Source organism: Hyperolius riggenbachi, chromosome 5 (genome assembly GCF_040937935.1).
Source record: "Hyperolius riggenbachi isolate aHypRig1 chromosome 5, aHypRig1.pri, whole genome shotgun sequence".
In the NCBI taxonomy this organism is placed as follows: Eukaryota; Metazoa; Chordata; class Amphibia; order Anura; family Hyperoliidae; genus Hyperolius; species Hyperolius riggenbachi.
In genome coordinates, this window is record NC_090650.1 from 160213295 (window position 1) to 160238199 (window position 24905).

At 43.1% G+C, this 24905-nt stretch overlaps 1 protein-coding gene across 8 annotated transcripts in view; it reads left to right on the forward strand.

Moving 5' to 3' along the window:
- STARD3NL (STARD3 N-terminal like) overlaps positions 1 to 24905 on the forward strand; it is a 673845-nt gene that overhangs the window by 85872 nt on the left and 563068 nt on the right. For 7 of the 8 annotated variants that reach the window (XR_011020835.1, XR_011020836.1, XM_068236415.1 and 4 more), the window contains exon 4: positions 6185 to 6262. The exons of the other annotated variant lie outside the window; for it this stretch is intronic. Coding sequence is in view for 5 of the 7 variants with exons in the window: in XM_068236415.1 (XP_068092516.1) it covers positions 6185 to 6262 (78 nt within the window). In the remaining 2 variants the exon portion in view is untranslated. The remainder of the gene's footprint in view (positions 1 to 6184; positions 6263 to 24905) is intronic. 8 annotated transcript variants of the gene reach the window in all.

The window sequence follows — 24905 nt, forward strand, 5'->3', positions numbered from 1 at the left end:
AACTCTTGCAATGGACAAAAGAAAAACATAGAGTAATGCACCCTGTATGTATTTAGAGAGTTTAGCCTGTTTAATTCCCCTGCATTTTTGTCTAATCACAAATTGTAATTTGATCTCTCCCCTGTGTCACATGACTGCCATGGCAGAAATGGCAGAAAAGCTCATTTGAAAGCACAGGCTGTTAACAATATGTCTGCTTCCATGAATCAGGAAGTAGAAACAGTGCAGATTTATTTTAGGATTTGTATCAGCTATAGCAAATGTTTTTTTTTTTTTTTTAACTTTGTATTATGCTGTTGCGTATCGTTTAGAGCAGAGAGGGCATATTGAGTTCTGTTTTGCTCTAACGAAAATTCTGGTAAAACACTGTGACTGAGACATTTGCCATGTCTTCCTTCCACCTGTACGAGGCTGCAACACTAAAGGCACCAGACCAACATTGCATGCAGCGTGGTCTGGGTGGTATGTTTGTGGGGAAAAAAATATTACTATTATACATTTCTGGACCTTGCTAATTGAAATATATGCCCTGTTTAGGTCCTGTAATGTCTGCCACGGCGTAGATTGTTCAATTCAGTTATTGCACCGATCTCTTACTCCTGGAGCCCACTCGCTCTGCTGTCGGTATGACAGCAGAGCTCCTTGAGCTGGTCAGAAGCCAATTTCATTGGCTCCAGACACTGTGATCACTGTGATTGGCTCACAGTGATCACAGGGTCTGGAGCCAAAGAAATCAGGCCCTGACCACCTCACGGAGCTCTACTGTCATACTGACAGCAGAGCAAATGGGCTTTAGCGACGGTAGAGCACCGCAAACTGTGAGAGAGACTGGTCCCTATGGCGGGACATCAGTGAGCCCCGTTTTCTGACCAAAAAGTCTCTGGGCCTTAACTTCTTAATGACCGCGTCATGCCGATTTGCATGGACACGGCGGCTCCCCCAGGACCGCATAATGCCAATTGGCGTTAAGTGCTGGGGACGGAGATTGAAGACTATTTCAGCCAATGCGCTCATCCCCACTTGAACGACGATCGCCGCTAGGAGACTGTTAGACGTTGAAACTGCCATCTACTGTATTTACATCGTACACCGCTGCAATCTACGGCAGCTCTGTACTGGGGACAGCCATGTCACTCAGCTGTCCTCTACAGAGGCTCAAGAGCGATCGGATCTCATAGGCTGATGCCTTTGACAGCTGATTTCTGTCATTGGCTGGCAGGGGGGAGGGTGGGGGGAAATAGGGACATTTATTAAGAAAAAAAATACACAAGAGAAATAAACATTGCAACGGCGATCAAAGCCCACCAATAGAACGCTCTATTGGTGGGATCATTTGTGTGCTGCGATGTATGGCTCTGCAGCAAGCTTTTAAAGCTGCAGAGCCCTCAATTTTAAAAAATAACCTGGTCACTAAGGGGGTGGAAGCCTATGGTTCTGAAGTGGTTAAGGGACCAGAGACTGCTGGTCCGGAAGCTGGGGGAGGTACTGTGAAGATACTGTGCAGAGGCACTGTATATCAAACACACGTGTATCAAATTTATGGCAGAACGAAAACAAGAGGTATTGATTGTGAGGTTAGTCACCCCTGATACGCCTGTTACTAAATTACTTAGCTCAGTTTTGCTTATGGGCATTAATCGGTCATCAGCTACAGAGGTTTACGGCACATCAGAGTATTGGCTTTGCAACAGCAGCAATGGAGAAACTTAACTCAGCAAGATCCTGATCACCGGGCCGGTGATCTCAGGAGGCTGTAGGCACAGGAGTTCTGGTGCCCTAAACTCTGCCCCTCCACACAGCCCACACCCCCCCAAGTAAAAAATATTCTGAACTCTAATCCCTGTGTAAAATCACTGTTTAATATCTTACACTCTACAGTAATCACTGTCTTATAAAAATTATAATTAATACTTTTCACCAAGCGACAAGATCAAATTCCACTAGTGTTTGGATTGCTTTTGACCTGAGGTTAGATGTCACAACCTTTAAAAGTTATTCATATATGGTCTAGCGCTCAACAAATGTATATACAGTATATTTCTCGAAAAGTTCAACACTGTTCAGTCCAGTATATAAATTGCTTCAATATACAATGCTCTCAGGTTACGCTCACCAGAATTCAATGCCAATCGATTACAGATCAGCCAATGCGTTTTTGGCCCAGCCAGTAAACTTTCTCCTGCTCTTTATCTTCTGAGAGGTTCATGAAAAGAGAGAAAAACTCTCATAGTGCAGTATGTTCAATCCGTTCATTTGGCCAAAGTCCACGTACATACAATGCGCTCACCAGATATTCATGCTAATCTGTAACAGACCAGCCAATGTGCTTTTGGCATTCAATGCCCTCACCAGCTTTTGTGGCCAATCTACTCGATTAGCATAATCGCTTTCTGACCCAGCCTGTAGCTTCCTCCTCATCAGCAGCCTCTCTCACGTTGTAACCTCATAAAAGAAAATATACAATTCTTTGGTGCAGTATTTCACCTTAACACCAGTAGTGTGAACCCACTCCAAATTATTGTAGAGCCTCTCACCAATTCCTGTTGCTGACCCCAATTAGACCAGCCAGATTCGTTTTTTTCCTTACTGGTTCAGCCTTAGACTCAAAAGAAGGATTTCCATAGCATAATACCGTTTATTAAACAAATTCCAAAAAGTAGTGCACTCACAATTGTAGTAAAAATATGCGTATTTAAAAACCAGTTGCAGCAGCGTGTTCAGCGTCTCCTGTCCTGCCAAACTCCACCCGACTAGTTTCGTCGGTGTGACTCATCTATTGGCATTTGGGAGACGCTTTTGACAGGATTCTATAGTCACATGTTGCGGCTTTTTCGGTACCGCCCTTTTGCCGAACTTTGTTTCGAATTTAAAATAATCCAAATGATACAAATTAAAAAATCCTTTTTTTTGTTAATTGCCATTTCATTTTGTATTCCATACTTCCTTCTATCTACATATTGCAATACACCTTCACCTAGACCATATATGAATAACTTTTAAAGGTGTGACACAAAAGCGATCCAAACACTAGTGGAATTTGATCTTGTCGCTTGGTGAAAAGGAGCGCACCGTATTAATTATAATTTACATCCATTACAGCTTTAAAATAAATGTGCTAACTAAGCTACACCCACAAATTCTATTTGCTTATTCATTTTGATTATAACAACGTTTAGATTATGTTCCTAGCACAATGTATGGTGATTATTGTATTTGGAAATAAAGGTGTCTTTTTTTCTGTTTTTCATTTTTTGCTTTCTCATTGTACACTATTTGAAAAAATAACTAACATACGTGTTGTTTCTTTCATATTCTGTCACTTTGTTTTCATTTTACAAGTCTTTTATTTTGGTACCGAATATGCAAAAATGTAATTGCCTTTGATTCAGCTTGTGACTAAAAAGAATCCACAAGTTATGGGCCTCAACCCTAAAACTTTCTAAACTCTATTCTGCTACTATCCCGGTTAAAATGTCACCAGATATGTCTCTTGTAGTTTTGATAAAACTTTCCCAAATTTGATCATAATTTTGAAAATGTCTTTGTTTGATTGAATTTGTTCATACCTATTTTTTATGTGATGTGTGTCCAAGCTTAAAGAGAATCTGTACTCTAAAATTCTTACAATAAAAAGCATACCATTCTATTCCTTATGTTCTCCTGTGCCCCTCTGTGCTGTTTCTGCCACTCCCTGCTGCAATCCTGGTTTGTAATTAACAGTTTTAGGCAGTGTTTACAAACAAAAGACTGGCTTCTAACCAGAGTATCATAGGCTGAGAACTAGCTTACTGTGTGACTCATGCAGAGCTTGGAGGGGGTGTGTAAAGCTTCTGCCAATGACAAGCAGTGCTGCACATTCCACACATTTCAGCCTCAGCCCGACAGACACAACAGAGGAAAGGAGATAAGATTTGTTACAGAGACAGTGCAAGTAGGAAAGGCTGCAGTAAGACAGACCACATTAGAACAGGCATAGGAACTTATAGGACAGAAGAAATAAGGCTCAAAATGTTGCTACAGAGTCTCTTTAAAGACCCACCAAAATGTATTCTACAACTTGTCACGGTTAAAATGATACCACATGTGAATCATTTAGTAACAAACTGGTGATGCACTCTCCACAAATACACTGGACGTTTATAAATGTCCAGTTGTCATTAAGTGGTTGAGGACAGTTAGTAACATGACGCAGGGATACAAAGGGAGGCCTGACAGAAGAGTATTGCAGTAGGACCTCATCAAACGAGGACCCTTACAATACAAACTAATGCTGCCGGTATGCCGAGCAGGGCCACAGCTAGCAGGATAGAGGGTGAGTGCTGCTGCCTGCACCCGAGAACCCGGAGGGAGGAAGCAAAGCAGCATATGGGGATATTAATAGTGACAGACAGAAGAACTCTGCCTATATGATGCAGAACCGCTGCTGGCAGGACGGAGGGTAAGTGCTGCTGCCTACACCTGTGTGCACCATATATCTGGATCATAGGGAGTAGAGGAGAGGCTTGAACTATGCACGTTTCAGGGAGGGAAGCACTGCAGCAGCCTCTCTGCATCAAGAGGAAGAAAGGGAGGGGAGTCGCCTCTCCTACATAAGGTACCTGTAGGCACAAGCCTACAGTGCTTTATGGTAAATCCGGCCATGCCATATCCCGGTGTGTAGCAGGTCAGGCCCCTCTTAACATTGTCAGTGCTTCAATGCAACAGCATTTTCCATAGCAAAGGAGTGCAGGAAACAGTAGTTAGGCCCAGTGCACACTGGGCGGATCCGCCGGCCGCATCCGCCCGAAAATCCGCATGGCTAATGTATCTCTATGGTCTGGTGCACACCGGCGGTTTGAGGTTTTTAGCAAGCCGCAAATGTGCCTCTTGCTGCACGTTTGCGGTTTGCTTAAAACCTCAAACCGCCGGTGTGCACCAGCCCATAGAGATACATTAGCCATGCGGATGCAGATGCGGCCGGCGGATCGCATCAAGATCCACCCGGTGTGCTCTGGGACTAAACTCTTTCATCCGCACCCAAAACCACTAGCGTTTTGTGGATCTCCTAGCGGTTTTGGTGTGCACTGGGCCTTAGTAGTAGTAGCAGATCTCGGAGTGGTAGCGCCTGCAGTGAAATAAACTGGAGTAAGACCGGTTTATTTCATTCATTGGACACTGATTTATTTCAGCCAGACATTCAGTGGGCACTGGGATGGTGCTGGAGAGGCATGACAGACCGCGTGAGGGTGGAGAGCAGCAGACCGGAAGGAGAGTGATGTCAAAAGTGGAGAAGACATAATTTTTTTTAACAATAAAAGTTTATTAAGATAAAGAAAGGGATTACAGCATGAGATTCTCACAAAGGCCAAGAATTACAAGAATCAACAATTAACAATGTGGCAAACAGTTGCTTGGTTGGTAGCATGGGAAATAGAAAAAGCACAGTGTACATACAATATGACAATATAACAATATATTGAAGATGACATATACACCAGTGTAAATAACAAGTAGGTGGTTAGAGCGTCTCAACAGTTATGGTGATCCTGTAGTCATTTGTGACGAGAATAGGATAAAAATCAACATAAAAGTGTCAAAATCTCTGATAAATACCAATAAGAGGATATTTGCATGTTTATTAAAGAAGAAAAGAAACAAGGAGAGGAAAAAAGGGAGAAAGAGGGAAGAGATAGGAGGAAGAATAAGAAGAAATGGGGGGGGGGGGGGGGGGGGGGAGAGTCCGGGGGCCACAGCAATTACCACAGGTGTAGGCAGTAAGAAGGCATAGCGTATTGTGCTGGTTCAGGAGCATGTGTTTTAAGCCATTAATTCCAGATTTTAAATCATTTCTTGGGACAGTTTCTGTTGATATATGTTGGTTTGTATAATGACAATACAACATTGATAGATTGGATCCATGCTGCGCGTGTGGGAGGAGAAGACATAATTTCACCACCAGACTTTTGGGTAGTGCTGCTAAGTAGCCTGTCAGTTGGCTGAAAAGGTATAAGTGAGGTACTGGGGACAAAAATGTTGTAGATTCAGAGGGGCATTAATATTCAGTCCTGCGTGCGCAAAATGAAATTTATATATGCAGCCTACATTCACCACTATTTTTTAATTAGTTTGAGCTGATTTGAATTATTGAGTTATTTGAATGAAGAGTTATGTTCAATATTTAAAACTGTTTTATTATTTTCCACAGGTTCTGTCAGTCTTTCGATTTGTTGTGCTTATTGTTGCATATGCAATGTGCAGACTACACCACTGGTGGGCAGTAGCAGTAAGTGTCAGAGTCACCAATTGCTTTGTGTTGATGCACCTCTGGTTCACTTTAAAGGCTTATTCACACTGGAAGCACTAAAAAAGCTAGTTGACTGACCGTTTCACTGGAGTTGCTTGGTGCAGCTGCTGACTTGCGCTGTTGAAGAATTGGCTGGTGCTTTTTGCCAGTGCAGACTGGCCCTTTTTGCTGGTGTTGACTGTTGCTGACTTTTTCTATGCCTTTATAGGCAACACCACCAAAATGTCTGCATCAGAACTTTTGAAGTGCCAAGCTAGCATGTGAATTGGCCTCATGGAAAAAAAAAATAGTTTACAATGTTCTAGCCTTTTGCTACGGTTATAAAGCTCCACTAAATACAAGAAATAACTTGCAGTGTGAATTGGCCCTAAAGTTTTTATGCAAATGATAAATTGCTATCTTAAAGCAAAACTTTTCTTTCGTGTGTTCAGACATGATGTACTTTGATTTGGGTAATCAGTCGTTTCTTTCTCTGTATACTCTGCACAACAAAAATATAGGGTTGCTTTGCTCAGCATTGTTGTATTTGCTTAAAATACCTTTTGCAGGTTAACGTAGTTGCAAATATTTTTATTCTTTGTGTTTCATTTAAAGATTTTTCACTTTCCTTGTAACTACTTTAGGACCAAGGATGTTACAGTTACATCTTGTTTGTGGCTGTTTGCTGCTCATAGGTAGGCTGTAACTTGCCTTGATCCAGATGCTCCTGCCGTGATTGTATGCACCTGAAGGGGGAGATTCAGCTGTCATAGGCATATTTCCCCTACTGACCAGGAGCCATGCCGATTGGCTCTTGATCACATGATCACTACCATCACCGTTGATCATGGGTGATCACCGGCAGCAGCAGGAGAAACGCTCTTACCACTCCTCGGTTCCCCCGCCACGTAGCTCCCCTTCATTCAGATCACTATCCATGCTCTGGCATCATCTTGCCTCTAGTATCAGGTCCTGGCTTGATGACCTCATCAAGCTGGAACCCGATACTTAGCTGCGGTTTGAGGCTGGATGCCGATCTGAGCAGAAAGGGGAGCTGCTTGTCGCGGGAACTGAGGAGAGGTAAGTTAAAATACCCACTAGATCACCAGGCCATCTATGGAGGACCCACTAGACCACCATGGCAGCTATAGGGGCCCCACTGACTAGACTATCAGGGCAACTATTAGGTAATACACTAACTAAAAGTTACACCAACTCGAGGCTGGTTGGATCTTTAGATTGGACATCTTGGCCCCAAACGGTTTAAATAAAGATTTTGCCCTATTTAGTTTTTTTATATACCGATTTCTCTTCATCTGTTCCCCATTTAACACAGGTCTACAATGATTAGGAAACACTAGATGCTGTTTCCCTTTAAATAAATGTTTCTTACATATTTCCCTGTGTTTGTATGCATATACATTTCTTGCTATTTGATGTCAATTTATGCATATAATCAGGGCCGGATTTAGAGCTCAGGAGCCTATAGGCACAAAAGTTCTGGCGCCCTAAACTCCGCCCCTCAGCACAAGCCACACCCCTTTTCTTGAAATAAACCAATGCAAGGTAATTCATGGCCCTGTACAAATCACAAGGATTTTTTTATTATGATTATTAGTATCAATCTTACCCTATTATTATTATTATTCTGTATTTATACAGCACTAACCGCTGGTGTTCCTTAGTTAACTTAATTTTAATCATTTTTCTATTGATAAAAAAAATAAATAAATAAAATAAAATAAAAAGCTTCCTATCAATAGAATCTACCTATCGCTTGATTCTACTTCTTATCTGCCTGTGACATGACTATGTACTCTGTAAAGTGCTGCAGTAGATGTCAGTGCTATATAAATTATTATTATTAATAATAATAATAATAATGTGTGACAGACTATTTTTATGATAGGGATTAGATTGTGAGCTCCTCTGAGAACAGTCAGTGGCATGACTCTGTACTATGTAATGTGCTGCAGAAGATGTCAGTGTTATATAAATACATAATAATAATAATAATATGAGACAACATTAGACTATGACTATGGTAGGATTAGATTGTGAGCTCCTCTGAGGACAGTTAGTGACATGACTATGTACTCTGTACAGTGCTGCAGAAGATGTCAGTGCTATATAAATACATAATAATAATAATAATAATATGGTAGGACATTAGACTATGACTATGGTAGGATTAGATTGTGAGCTCCTCTGAGGACAGTCAGTGTCATGACTATGTACTCTGCAAAGTGCTGCAGAAGATGTCAGTGCTATATAAATACATAATAATAATATGAGACAACATTAGACTATGACTGTGGTAGGTTTAGATTGTGAGCTCCTCTGAGGACAGTCAGTGACATAATTATCTACTTCGTAAAGTGCTGCAGAAGATGTCAGTGCTATATAAATACATAATAATAACATGGTAGGACATTAGACTATGATTATGGTAGGATTACATTGTGAGCTCCTCTGAGGACAGTCAATTACATGGCTATGTACTCTGTAATGTGCTTCAGAAGATGTCGGTGCTATATAAATACATAAAAATAATATAGAAGGACATTAGACTACAACTATAGTAAGATTAGATTGTGAGCTCCTCTGAGGACAGTCAGTGACATGATTATGTACTCTGTAATGGCCGCAGAAGATGTAAGTGCTATATAAATACATAATAATAATATGGGAGGACATCAAACTATGACTATGGTAAGGATTAGATTGTCAGCTCCTCTGAGGACAATCAGTGACATGACTATGTACTCTATAAAGTGCTGCAGAAGATGTCAGTGCTATATAAATACATAATGATAACATGGTAGGACATTAGACTATGACTATACCAGGAATTAGATTGTGAGCTCCTCTGAAGACTGTCCTGTGCAACTATGTTGACCCTTTTAGAGGTAGGGGTTAAACAGTAGGCAAGAGGGCAGTGAGAGCAGGGAAGACAGAATTGTGGGCAGAGAGAGAAGCTTGGCACAAAAAGAGCTGGGCAGAAATAAAGCAGAGAGTGAGCAGAGATAGGCAGAAAGAGTACAAGAGTGGACAGAAGGTCAAAGATGAGGGTGTTCTGAGAGGAGGGGAGGGGCAGGAGAGAGGAAGAGAGAGGGGAGAGAGAGGAAGAAAGAGGGGGAGAGGGAGAGGCAGGAGAAAGTGAGGGGGAGAGAGGGAGAGAGAAGAGGGGGGGGGGGAGAGGAAGAAAGAGGGGAGAGGGAGAAAGAGACAGGAGAAAGAGGGAGGGAGGGGGGAGAGAGAGAGAAGAGATATAGATGTGTAGAGAAAGTTAGAAAAAGGGCGGTTGAGTTACTGAGTATACTGTACTGAAAGTGCAGTGCATAGATTACCTGACCTATTCCAAATGTCCATATGCATATTATTACTCTGCCACATTGCCCTCCCACTGACCACACAGTGCTAAGAAAGGCTGCACTCCTGCACTGTGTCTCCCTTCTCACCAGTGAATCCTGTGATGACATCTCAGCCTGCACACGGAGGGAGAGGGGGGGGAGGATCGTTCTTCAAGGCAGCCTGTCTCCACATTCCTCTACAGCGGACGCTGCCTGCTACGTCCATCTGTGAAATCAGCTGGCTGGCTTCCTCCTCGAGCAGCATGTGCCTGGCCGCTTTCAGCAAATGTTATACAGAGGGGAGAGTCAAGAGAACAACAACACGGAAGTCTCCAGCTTGGCCCACAATCCGAATCAATGAAGGGCTGCAGCGGTCAGGTGGACACATAACAAAGTCATGTGCAGTGCCACTCCCCCCGCCTGCCCTGCACGTAGATACAGCGGCTACTTGGGACACCAGCTGGGCGGAAGTACACTGTAGCAGGAGGGAAGGGGAGAGAGCAGGAGACATGATCAGTATGATAACATGCGGGAGAGTGATACCATGTGCAGCGCTCCGGCTCCGATACCAGGCGGGGCGCTTTGGCTCTCTTGACTGCACACAGCGGGGTAACTTCGGGGAGGGGAGGGAGCCGCCTGTGTAATATAAGGCGCCTGTAGGCACGTGCCTACAGTGCCATATGGTAAATCCGGCCCTGCATATAATTATGTGTTCTTTATGCTACTTGATGTGTGCCCCCTTCCCCGTCCTTCCCTCTCTCTCTTTTTTTCCCCACTAATGACGCACCCAGGCATTGTATCAACATACTGATTATACGTGCAGACCTCATTTTATATAATATGTTCCGCCTTAACCATCAATGTCACAGTTCTCCCTCATGTGTCCCTCTGATGGCCCGCTGCTATATGCGGAGGCAGATTGGGCGTATCTTTAGAGAGAAATGGGAGGTTTCCTGATGTTCTATAGGTTGATGTGGGGACGGGGCGACACATTTAGTGCTAAGAGCAGCTAGCTCTGCCTCCCGCCACGTCATGGATGGTCGGTTTTCTGCTGGCCTGCTTCCTGAGCCACTTTTCCATATCGGCGTCGTAGTTGTATACATATCTTTATGGCGACCGATACACTGCCGGTCTCAACAAGATATGATGTCAGTGTATCTGACATCAGGTACCTTCTCCCCTTTTGCACATCCTAGTGACAGCCCCGCGCTATGCTGTGATACAGCGCACAGGGCTGTATGATGTGATAACCTTCCACTGCATGGATAATAAGCATAAAGAAGTATGTGATGGACTATGGATAAAATCATACCCCTGTGGGTGGTCTTACTAAGAGTGGGCGTTACTGATAGGGGTCAGAGGCCATGTTTAAAAAGCATCTTTATGTGAGCAATTCAGCTCTGACTTGGGCTGTTGCTGGGGGAATCCCTGTTGTCTCATCTGTTATTTTTCATGCACTGTGTTAATTTTCCTGACGAAGCTCTTTCTTAGAGTGAAACTAGTTGATTAGACACTGGCATTGTATATAAATGCACCTTGTTCCACTATTCTCCTCCAGCCTCCCATGCCTTCTGTGAAGGCAGTGGTTTAGATAGCCTTTGTGTTCACTAATGTGCTAGGTGTGTGCAATTGGGCTGGTGATTTTCAGACTGTCCCTCCATGCCCAACAGTGTAACAGGAACCTGCACTTTCATTTTGGAGCTATCTAGCACTTATACATTACTTATTGTAGAGTCACCCTCCATGTCCCTGCAGTGGGGGTAGCTACACCCCAGGACTTGTCTCTCATCGGGGGGAAAGCAAAGACCCCCCAAATGCAGTGGGCTGCTCACAAGTCTAATTACTAGAGCTACTAATGTTAGCACCTAGTGAGGAAGGTGTCTACATTATTGACTCATATTTATCTTGCCAAATGTGTGATCTTAACGGTGTTCAACTACTTTATCCACCAGTTGATCGCAAGTGAACTCATGTTTCACTTTTGGTACATATAGGTTAGGTCCTCACAGACAAAGTTTGCATACATTTTTTACCTGTACCACCCTTTGGTTCTGTGTCGCGTCAACTATTAGGTAATACACTAATCCACCAGGGCAACTATATGAGCCCTTTAAACCACAATGAGAACTATGGGGGACCTGTGCCAAATCACCAGGGAAGCTATAAGGAACCTGCCAGACCACCAGAGAAGCATATGAGGTCCACTAGACTACCAGGAATGCATTTTGGGGGCCAGTAGACCACCAGGGAAACATATGGGGACCACTAAACTACTACGAGGATGATCTGTATAAAGGAGGGTAACAGGTCACATTGAGAAATGTAGTAGGAAAACCATAGTGATGGGTATGCAGTGAAAACTATTACAATAAAATAGACAGTTAAACTCCACAAGACCACACCCTCTACAAATTACAATTATTGATTAACCTTTCCCCTTAACTTAATCTTCCTAACTTTTACTGTTAACATTTATTTTACTGTTTTCAGTTTAAGGTGAAAAGTACACACTGCAGCAAAAACTCACCATTATTTCAGAATGAAATATCATTATTTTGATAGACACATAATTTAAGTTTTGTGATAAACAGGAGAAATGGCCAAATAAAATGTGTGGGTTTTATCTACAGTACCACTTTTTTTTTTCCGTCAAACAAAGGTTTGTTTATTGGATGATATAAACAAGGTTACAAGTATAATATAACAATGCATTAGAAAAGGGATGATATACAAAGGTATAAAAATACATTAATTTTTTTTATCTCTAAGTTTCTGCTTGTCCAGGTCATGAAATTTACCCCTGAGATTGTATAGTTCTCTATAGAAAACCTTGAAAAACTCTGCAATATTGGAAGGTTTGTATCTTAGATTACTGTCAGCAGCACTCAGCACCCAGACTTTGAGGAATATAAGTTTGGCTACCTCGTGGATGTAGATATTTTGCTAATAGTGTTCCACATTTGTGGGCTTGGATATAAAATTTACTCGACATTCTTTCTCTGTGTTTAAGGGATTCCTCATCATGGATAGAAAGAAGTTTCTGTCCAAGATTAGAGAGTTGAAGGATTTTAGCTGTTTCTGGTGTTATGTTTGATTGAATAGAACTCTCCAAGGTCTCTATTTCTTTCAATAAGTGGCTTATGTGTTGTCCCCTCTGCCGTGTGAGTCTGGCCCCATGGGAGATAAATACCCTCCCTCAAGATACACTTTAAAGTTTCCCACTTGATCGTGACAGAGGTGGGGTTCTTGGCATGATCAACTTGGAAGTTGACTATGTTTTTTTTTTTTTAATATTCTCCATAGATATCATTTAATAGGTTGTTATTTAACCTCCAGTCAAAGCCCTTGGTTTAGGGACCTAAGCTGACGCAAGAGTGGTCCGACCATAATCTAATACCCAATTTAGCGCTAATAACACTGTCAAGGATGGAATAAGATGTAAATATTGTTATAATTTACAGGTAAGTAGGCCTCAGTTATTTGGACTGAGTTAGTCAAAAAGGCTTGGAGTGCAGATCGGCCCTTTAAGGGGATTTTCTCTGAGAGAGAAAATCTGCAGTTCTGTCAGCAGAACTAGAACATACCAAGAAGCTGTTCTAGTACAAGGCCGCAGGTCTCCCTGACCTGGGCATGTACCGCCACTAGAACAATAAACATAAGCCATGTTATGTAAATATCCACATTCCTGCATATAGGTCAGGAGCCTCATTGATTATTAATCAAGTAGGTGTGTATGATGACACCACGAGTGGGTCCACCAATAGTCTGATCTAGGGGGTGGCGAAGATGATGTCATATTTAACTCTTTCCTAGTCAGTATTAAAGGCGGAGGGAGCTATGGGAGCTCATTCTGCTCTTTACTTTCGCAATAGCTCGCAAGGCTGACTGGGACCTCTAAGTATGTGCTTCCTTTCTGTAATCTGATATAATGTATGCTGTACATAGGTAGTCTAGATGTAACATAGAGTAGATACAAGAAGACCTGGGTACTTTCAGCAGGAAGGTACTCAAGCAGCTGTAACGCAACATGGAAGTCTGCTTTGCCAGGAGATGATAAACTGTATCTACCGGTATCTGTATTTCTGTTACTTGAATAAATAACGTAAACATTGAAGAAGCCTGAGGAAGTCTATCTCCTACTTGCTGTGTGGAGAGTCAAGTGATCTCACAGTCTGTGAGACGTAACTGTAAGAAGTTACTGGTGTCGAAGCAAGGTGATAGAAGCAGGTTCTAACAAATATATGGTCTATTCTGCTCATGGAATTGTGTGGTGCACAATAAAATGTAAAGTCCTTTATTTTAGGATGCAGGCATCTCCAAACATCAACTATTTTAAGGGAACATAGCTTTTTCCTCAGAGTTATTCTAACTCAGGGGTCCCCAACCTTTTTGGACCCAAGCAACACTTTGATGCAAGACATTTTTGTGAAGGCCTGGCAGACCCCGGATGAGGAGAAATCAAGCGCGCAGCTTGATGTCCCTGAGTCGCCTTCCTGCATAGCAACACAGCATGTCATCAGCTACTCATTCAGCTGTCTGTGCATCCTGGCCCAGAGAAGTCACCCAAGGGGTTTAGGACCTGATCTGTGACAACAGATGCGAGTGTGTATGTGGCTTAAAGTGTACCTGAGTGGGCCGATGTGAGAGACCTGATGCAAGTCCTAACAGATCATTTCCCTCCAGACTCCCCTGCTTTCTTTCTTTTTCACCATAATCAGTCGTCGGTCAAAAGGTACAAAAAGACTCTCACTAGACATTTAGTTAACACTGCTAAAGCCTTGATCGCTCGGCAGTGGAAATCATGGGAGCCACCTACTGTTCAAGATTTGACCGGCACTATATAAGGGAGGCAGGGGCAGTTCTGTAAGGCTTGGTTCGGCTGGTTTGAATTTTGGGAATCTCCCAGATATACATCCCTCACTTCCGTATAGGTCTTTTTATGCAGTCTAGCGGCATCTAAAATCGAGGCTCCCTTTCTAAGACCCCCATGACGTTCACTGAATTGGCTGGGTAGTGTTCGGGCATTGCATGAGTCTTCCTCCCCATACTTTTCTCTCACCTACTTTCTTTGTCTGTCTTCTTTCTTATCTTTTTTTTTTTCTTCCTCTTCTTTTTAATACCCTAGAGATTTCCCTTTTTTTTTCTTTTTTACCATTATCATTAGGGAATGTAGTTAGCATCTCAGAATGCATACCATTAGGTTTATTAGGATCCTGTTATTTGTAGCTATCGTAGGTTCCCAGGTGTATGATCCCTATTGGGCCCTGGGTTTCCGTTTTGCTTCCTCATTAAGTATAACATGGATTCTTAATGCTAGATTATCACTGTTCTTCTTTTCCTTTTTGGTGGTCCTATCTGGACTAAACTGTTACAATTTGAGCCATGTACTTATATATTGTTACACTTTGAAAACCCAGGTGGTGCTAGTTGGCTACTAGAGGTTATAGTTTACCATGACTGCTCTCCCATGTCAGCAATGGCGTGTGTTTGTTTTCTCTTTTTTTTCTGTATTTTATGTGATAAAAGCTTGAAAATAAAAGAATCTTTAAAAAAAATAAAAGTGTACCTGAGAGTGGGAATCAGAAAGATTTTATACTTGCCTGGGCCTTCCTCCATCCCCATATGCGCAGAAGAGCCCAACTTGCGCAACTGAGCCAGATTACCAGGGTTGATTGCGGCTGAACGGAGCCACCTGGGAGGACAGCAAGGGATGCAGTGGTGCTTATGAGGCTGGAGGAGGCCCCAGGTAAGTATAAAATCTCTGATTCTTGCTCTCAAGTTTCCTATAGAAAAGTACCAAAAGTACAAGGCGGGAGGAAAAAGATAAAGGAAAACAAAACAAAACACAACTACAGAAAACAATAAACAATAACCTCCCTCAGCATGTACAATCAGCATGAAAAAATATTACACAAGGTGATGGCATACATACCAGCTTGCTGTATTCAAAGGTTCCAGGCTCTCTCCAGTGCTCCCCACTCAGCTCATTGGCTAATGGCACTTAGGTACTCTTCGTGGGGACAAAGGCTCAAATTAATCCTCCCATTGTTCCCAACGCTTCCTCTGATTGGGCCTTTTTGAGAAGGGGAGGGACTGGAGGCTCTGAAAATGCACAGCCATAGTCGCAGCCTTGCACACACACTACATGTCGCTGCGGCTCATGGAAGGGGCTGTAATTGAGAGGGTGGGCCAAGCGCAGCGGGAGGAGCGGGACTGGGGGCTTCCAGGTAGCACCATCGCTATACATCGTCCGTTACAGCATGCGGTTGCCAGTTTAGTGCATTATAGCCACGGCTGCACTGCACAGTGAGGCAGGGGGCCGAGGCCCGTAACACATGTCCTGCGGACCAGTGGTTGGGGACCCAGTGTTGTAACTGATTGGGGTATCCAGGATGCTCCTTAGATGGTATCTTTATGTGGATCTAGACTAAAATTTAATCCTCCCGACAAAATTAGCTGTCCAACTGCAAAGGTTATACGTTTATTAAGACAACGGATCAGCCACTGACCCTGATTTTGATTGGGGGTATATATGGGAGCAAAGGTGTCATTTTTACCTGCTATCTTACCCTTGAGGAACAAAAAAGTACCTGTGGATCTGACAGGGTTATTATCGCTGATAGGACAAGTTGATTTCTGTAGGGCTATTGAGGTACCTTTAGATTTGGAAACATTGTTAGCACTGTGAAACCACGTGTTGTATTTGTTGCATATATTAGGAATCACATCTGAACGAAAATGAGTTTCCTGTAACATAAGGATCTTAGCATGGACTTTATGCATGTTGTACAGGATCTGAGATCTTTTCTGAGGATTATTGAAACCCTTAACGTTATCTGTCACTACTCAGTCCCCCCCCCCCCCCAGCACCTTGACTATTTGAGTTTAACATTGGAGAATATAGAACAGTAGAAATCTTTAGTGACTAACACCAGCTTGTAGTTGGACCATGCATCCCCCAAAATCTTAATTATGACTGACTTTTTCTTAGTTTGGCTCTTTGTAAGGATATTGAGGAGCATTGCTCCTGCCTTATACAGTACTATAACGGAGAGTATAATTGACTGGGCTAAATTTAAAAACAAACAAGACTGAGAAACGGCTCTCTGGAGTGATTGCAGCGAAATGACGTGGCCCATGATGCATTGTGAAGCCTCCCCGGCTCATTTACCCTCATGGCATACATGTAGTTGGAATGGGTATCCCCATCTGTAGGGAATCCAGCTGTCTCTGAGAACATCAAGTGTATGTCTAACTGCTCTTCTCATTTGGCGTGTGAGTCTCGAAAGATCTGAGAGAATGGTAATTTTGGTGCCATCAAAGTCAAGGGGACATTTCTGTCTAGATGCAAACATTATTGCTTCTTTCACTTGATAATAATGGATCCTACATGTCACATCTCTTGGTCTCGGTCTGTGCTGACAGGGGCCAGGGTGCAATGAGCCCTATCAATCTCTATGTGGGTGTCCGCAGGATCACGTAGGATGATATTAAAGATCGCTGTCAGAATGGGTAGAAGATCTGCAGTTTTAATAGCTTCGGGGATGCTTCTCACCCTGAGATTATTGCGGCGAGGTCTATTCTCCTGATCATCTAGTTTAAAGTGGAATATAACCCAGCATTTAAACTTTGCTCTAAAACATTATTTACAGCATATTATATGCAACCAGCATTTTTTATTTACTAGACCAGCATTGAAAGGGTTACACACAGAGCTTTAAAGTTCCGTGGAGAGAAATGCAGACGCATCCGAAGTTTAGATAGATACATTTAAGTAAACACAATGTAACAAGTGGTGAGTTTGACACACTCTCTGACTGTAAAGGGGCTCCTGCACAGTCAGAGAGTGTGTGTCACATTCCTCACTTGTTACATTGTGTTTACTTAAATATATCTATCTAAACTTTGGATGCGTCTGCATTTCTCTCCACGGAACTTTAAAGCTCTGTGTGTAACCCTTCCAATGCTGGCCTAGTAAATAAAAAATGCTGGTTGCATATAATATGCTGTAAATAATGTTTTAGAGCAAAGTTGAAATGCTGGGTTATATTCCGCTTTAAGTGAAAAGAGTTGTTGAAGGGAAGTTTTCAACATATTTTGAGTCTCCTCATTTTGTAGTAGGCTTTCACTCAGGTGCCAATGGTACGGCCTAGGTCATGTCTTATCAAGAGCAAGTTTTAACATAATCGGGGCATGGTCTGACCAAGAAATATCCATTATATCTGTTGACTTCATCAAAAGTAAAATTGTAGCCGAAACTAAGAAATTATCTATCCTACTGTGCGTTTTATGGACCGTTTTATGCACCAACCGTTAGCCCGGAGATCAGTGAATGGGAACACAGTTCCCATTCATTGATCTAAGTCCCCGTTACAAAGATCGACAACTTCTATAAGAAGCCGCAATCTTTCTAAGTGTTACGTTCCCTCTGCACTTCCTGTGAGTGTACATGTTATGCTTGCAGGACTAAAAAAAAAAAAAAAAGACTGAGGCCATCTTGTGACAAAATAGTAAAACTACATCTACATATTTAAAAAAAAAAAAAAAAAAAAATAGACATACACATTTAAAATGAACGGTTTACCTCCCACACTCTCCCAAAAATACCTAATTAAAAAGTTTAATTAAAAAAAAACATAGTTACCTAAGGGTATGAACTTTTTTAATATGCATTTCAAGAGGGTATATTACTATTATTTTTTAAATTATAAGCTTGTAAATATAGTGATGTACTCAAAACGGAAAAAATGCACCTTTATTTCCAAATAAATTATTGGCGCCATACATTGTGATAGGGACAAAATTTAAATGGTGTAATAGCCGGGACAAATCGGCAAATAAAATACGTGGGTTTTAATCCTAGTAGCATGTATTATTTTAAAGCTACAATGGCCTAAAACTGAGATATAATGAATTTTTTTCAATTTTTTTCTTAATATTCCTGTTAAAATGCATTTAGAAAAAAAGAATTCTTAGCAAAATGTATGACCCAAAGAAAGCCTAATTGGTGGTGGAAAAAATAAGATATAGATCAAGTAATTGTGATAATTAGTGATAAAGTTATTGTCGAATGAATGGGAGGTGAAAATTGCTCGGATGCATAAGGTGAAAAACGACTGAAGGCTGAAGTGGTTAAATAGGATAGCAACTCCAGCTTTGCCAGAGATATCGCTATCTCAGTGGCGTAGCTAAGGAGCTGTGGGCCCCGATGCAAGTTTTACATTGGGGCCCCCCAAGCACTCTATACATAACAATTAATATGGTGCACCAAAACCTGCCAATGGCAACTACAGTGTCAGAGGTGCAAGAAGGGGATGGGGAGCAGTTTGATAATGATTACCACTATTCAAAGTATCTATAGAAGTGATAATTATGAGCACAGGACCAATAGAGAGCCAATACTGTAGTTGAGGGAGGGCCCTTCGGGGCCCCTCTGGCCCAAGGGCCCCGATGCGGTCGCTACCTCTGCAACCCCTATTGCTACGCCCCTGCTGTGTATGTAGTAGGGAAATGTTTAGCTGCAAAATGAAAGAATCCCCCTTTTTTAAAGTGGGTTTCCTGTACCAGGATGATATCTGCCTCTGAATCTAAAAACTGTTCAAGGGCTAAGCTCCGTTTTTTAATAGAATTCAGTCCTTTCACATTATATGATAAAATATGAACCATTATACTGTACATCAGATAAAGAGGCAGCATAATGTAGGGGTGTTCGGATCTCAAGAGGAGCATATTAACATAAAAAAAAATGATTGGTTAGAAGCAGCAGAATGAAAACAAAGTTATAGCAACATTGGTACCTAAGGGTAAACTAAACAAAAATACTGAACAGAGATAACAAACATAACCAGCAAGTGATAATCAACAAAGTAGCTTGCCTAGCCATAAATGGTCAGGGCAAAAGGAATTACAAGACTCTGAGTGTGAATTAAATCAGAGTAGGGTGACAGAATATAGTCCAACTAGTGAGGGAAGATATTGTAAGGAGAACAGAGGCGCCAACAGAATAAAATAGATCTAAAAACTTTAAAAATCTTCAGGAGGCAGTGGTGGACTAATCTCCCCATACTCCAACATACATATGTTGGAGTATATAAATAAATGTGTTAGTACTAAGACCGACAGTATCATGTCTGCTTCGGGCAGATAAGTCCACCACTGCCTCCCAAAGAATTTTAAAGTTTTTAGATATATTTTATTCTGTTGGTACCTCTGTTCTCCTTACAATATCAGCATCCACCCATGGTGGAGGGGTTGAATTCCCTTCTCCTAATCTACAGAGAGCGACATCTTAATCCTGAGTGAGTACAGGTCTAATCTCCTCACCTGCCTACACAGTGGTTGCCTAATTGGTAACCCTGACTTGTGAGTATATCTATAATATACTTTTCCATTTACCCATCACCTAACTTACTACACTATATTGGGCTCTCGGTGTCCCTTCTTTTTCTAGTGAGGGAAGATGACTGGCGTAAGGACAAAGAGTTACTGCAAACCATCCTGATAATACGAAATAACAAAAGGGAAGGTCAACACCCTGTAGAGAGGAGAGCATTGGCCCCCACATCGACGGGGAGGGGGGCCACTCCCCCCCCTCACCTCGGGCTCTCCCCTCAGCGCTCCCCCTCCAGCATTAAATAGGTGTCAGCAGCGGGGGCAGGAACACAGGCATACCTCTGTGTTCCACCGCTGAGGTCCAATCTCCAAGTGCTACACGCTACTTCCTGATAAACAGGAAGTAGCATGTAGCACTTAGAGATCGGACCTCAGTAGTGGAACACAGAGGTATGCCTTGTGTTGCTGCTGCTGCCACCTATTTAATGCAGGATGGTAACGCGCTGAGGGGAAGGGGGAGTGGCCCAGCTCCCCGCCTATGGGGGGGCAATGCTCTCCTCTCAAGCTGCAACCACTCCTTCCCCCCAAAACGGCCCCGAGCAGGCCCCGGGGGGGGGGGGGGGGGGGCGTCCAGTGATTTCTAGTTACGCCCCTGTTTAGAACAATGATCGGACCAGTCTTTTTGGGGAGATCTGGCATGTTTGAAAGGCTGGTGTGGTGAGAGATCACCCACCTTGTTAATCAGACCTAGTTTACTAAGAAAAGCGTCAGCTTCACTTAGGTCTTTCATAGAGTAGGTAAAACCGTCCTTCCGAATTTGAAGTTTAAAAGGGAAACCACAGCGATAGACAATGTTCTGTTGCACAAAAGAGTAGTAACGGTTTGCAAAGAGCGTCTCTTAGCGAGTGTCACCATGGAAATGTCATTAAATATCTGAACTTGGCTGTTTATGATCTACGAATTTATGTTTTCCTGCAGCTTGCGTTACAGCCTCCTTTCTTACATAGCAATAAAATTTGGCAATAAAGTCACGGGGTCTGGAGCCTGGGTCAGGCAGGGGGCCCAATGATCTATGCGCCCTATCTAGTCTCCAGTCAGAAGTCGGGATAGAAGGGGCCAGAGATTGGAACAGAGACAGCAGAAAGGGCTTTATGTCTTGGTCTTTCACTGTTTCAGAGATACCCTTAAAACAGTGGTTCTGTCGCCGATCTCTGTTTTCCTTATCCTCCTGTTGTATTTTAACCACTTAAGTACCAGCGGTCTCTGCCCCATTAAGGACCAGAGACCGCTGGTACCAGAAACGGCGGAATAGCGGCGAATCGCCACACATACCTGCCACAATCGCCATCACTGCCGCACCTCGGGAACCTGGGCCACCCACTCTGCTGTCTCTATGACGGCACAGTTCCTGTGAGCCGGTCAGGAGCCGCTTTCATTGGCTCCTGACCCTGCCTGCCAATGGAAGCAGCTTACGTTGATAGACAGGGTCCGGAGCCAATGAAGTCGGCTCCTGACCTGCTCACGGGGCTCTGCCGTCTTAGAGACGGCAGAGCAAGTTAGCTGCGGCGGGGAGACAGCGGCGAGGTCGTCGGGAGCAATGAAAGCAGAGAGAACGCGCGGCGTCGGTGGATTGAAATCTACGCCCTGGCAGCCAGGTAACCATCAAAACAGGGCGTAGATTTCAATCACTAAGGTCCTTAAAAAGGAACTGTAGCGAAAATCTTAAAATTTAAAACACATACAAATAAGAAGTACATTTCTTCCAGAGTAAAATGAGCCATAAATGACTTTTCTCATACGTTGCTGTCACTTACAGTAGGTAGTAGAAATATGATATTGCCAACAGGTTTTGGGTTAGTCCATCTTTTCTTGGGGGATTCTCAGCATGGTCTTTATTCTTTATAAAGACATTCCCTGAAAAAGATTTATATAATATTGCTGGACAGCCTCCCTGCTCAACGTACACTTTTTTGGCAGTTGGGGGGAGCAACTGCCATTTACTAAGTGCTTTTAAAAATAAAGAAAACCCTAAGAACCCCCTATGAGAAGATGGGCTAGTCCAAAATCTGTCGGTAATGTCAGATTTCTACTACTTACTGTAAGTGACAGCAACATAGGAGAAAAGTAATTTATGGCTCATTTAACTCCGAAAGAAACGTACTTCTTATTTGTATATGTTAAAATGTATTTTAAATTTTAAGATTTTCGCAACAGAGGTCCTTTAAGTAGTTAAGGGCAGCAACATCTGTTTTTGAAGTAGCATTTTGCTCTTCAAGAACATTTACATAATCAATAATTTGATCCATCTTTGTTTCTAAATTATTAGTACATTTGCCAATCGAAGCAATTTCTGAGCGAAGCTCTGCCGCCAGCTTGAAAATCTCAGAAGATAGTGATCTAGTGAATTTCTCTAACGGGGACGATAAACTTTCATCTAGTACACTCACAGTGAGAGATTGCAACATCTGGCCCTCGGAAAGTGGATTAGGCTCCATTATTATGACTGGTGTCTGTATCCCAGGATAAACACAAGGAAAAAAAGTTAACTAGTTAGGGCCTCAAAAGATAGCAGTCCACATGTGAGACATGAAAAAGTAAAAAAGAAGCTGCAGTGTAAATGTCAGAAAAACCTGCCTCTTTAAAGGATACCACAATTGAACGGTTGTGGTAAAATTGACTGCAGCACTGTGTAGGGTATAAGGAGTACATACCTTCCGTGCCTCCAGACCCCCTCCGTCTGCCGCTGTTCTTAGTTTATAGACTTTCCTGACCCTTACCCCGGACATACTGCGCCCTGTGTGCGCAGTATGTCCTTCGCCCTTGCTTCTGGCCGGCGCATAGTGCGAGGCTCAGAAGCACGCTGTCCCCTTTCTGCTGCGTGTGCGCTCCATTACACCGAGCGTCACGTGACGCTCGGTGTAATGGAGCGCACACGCAGCAGAAAGGGGACAGCCTGCTTCTGAGCCTCGCACTATGCGCCGACCAGAAGCAAGGGGGAAGGACATGTGTGCGCAGTATGTCCGGGGTAAGGGTCAGGAAAGTCTATAAACTAAGAACAGCGGCAGACGGAGGGGGGCTGGAGGCACGGAAGGTATGTACTCCTTATACCCTACACAGTGCTGCAGTCAATTTTACCACAACTGTTCGGTTGTGGTAACCTTTAATGGGACCAGGGACAGAGTCAAAGAAAGGGAAAAAGTACCTAAAAAATTTTTAATCCGGTGTGTGGGCCTTCAATCTGTTGTAGTTGAGTGAAGCAGGAGGCAGCAGGATCTCTCTGGTGCAGGTCTGGACTCCTCCAGACTGACAGGCAGCCACGGTAGTTGAGGCCTAGTCGCGGCTGTGAAGCCGGGGCCTCAATTAGTTAGGCCAGTGGAGAAGGAAGCGTGGTCGACTGCGGTAATCCTTCGGCGGATTTGAAGCCTCAGGGCTATTGTGCAGGGTCAGGGGGACCAGGTAGAGAGGGTCCCTCTCAATCAAAAGGCGGCAGCAGCGGAGAAGAGGGGTCCCAAGGTCAGGATGAAGAGGAGCTCAGCAGCTACACAGCCATTCTCTCCGGCACCAGGCCATGCCCCCGTGATTACTATTCTGATGTTCGAGCCCTTTTCTTATCCAAAATCCCTATGGTTAGTAAAACCAAATTGGAAATAAATTTGGGCACTATATCCAAGAAGACTGGTCGACTGTGGAGTGTGCCTTTAGAGCAAACCTGAACTGAAAATTAAAAGTCAAAATGAACATACACACGTCCATCAGAATTTTCTGGACCCCATACTTGGCAAACCTACAGGGCCCCCTCACGCCAAATAACAATCTGATAGGTAGATTGTGTGGGGGCAGAGCCACAGTATGTGGGGTAGAGTCAAAGCAACTTGCCTGTCGCCCATAACAACCTCCCCCCTGCACTGATGCTTGTTCACCAATCACGCAGCAGGGAAGAGGGAGATGACCACACAACTCCTGTTATGCCACGGTAGAATTGCCAGCAGAGGCTTGAGTGGCACTACCACTGTTTGGGTCCCAGACCCTTCCTGGGCCCCATACTACTGTTCCTCTTGTACCCCCTGATGGCTGCCCTGAACACGTCATCCTTATCTCCTGTGTAGTCTACTCATCAATCTCTTTCTCTTCCCCCTGCATGCTGATCCGTCCTTCATTTTGAAAATGACCATTTCCCCATAACAGCTTCCAGGTCAGCACCCAGTTAAACTGTCATATCGCCCACTTGAGTCATAGTTACATAGTTATTTGGGTTGAAAAAAGACTTCCGTCCATCGAGTTCAACCAGAGAACAAAGTACAACACCAGCCTGCTCCCTCACATATCCCTGTTGATTCAGAGGAAGTCGAAAATCCCTTACAAGGCATGGTCCGATTAGCCCAAAAGGGAAAAAAATCCTTCCCGACTCCAGTTGGCAATCAGATAAAATCCCTGGATCAACATCACTGGGCATTACCTAATAGTTGTAGCTATGGATGTCTTTCAACGCAAGGAAAGCATCTAAGCCCCCTTTAAATGCATGTATAGAATTTGCCATAACTACTTCCTGTGGCAATGCATTCCACATCTTAATCACTCTTAGTGTAAAGAACCCTTTCCTAAATAAATGGCTAAAACATTTTTCCTCCATGTGCAGATCATGTCCCCTAGTCCTTTGGGAAGGCCTAGGGACAAAAAGCTCATCCGCCAAGTTGTACGGAAACATGAACATTACCTTGCTCACCACTTGTCCTTTCAGATATAACTAACAGAAACTGATATATAACTGACAGCAACTAATATATTTCAGTTCTGTTGTAAGAAGAAAATGCTGAGCTTCTGAGAGGAACGGATGGTGATGTAAGTATGTAATATTCATTTGCAGGTACATAGTGTTGCTTTTGATGATTTTGCTCGGTTCAGGTTTACTGAAAAGGGGTTCTGTGGGGTATAAAGAAAAACCAAAAAGCATCACTTAC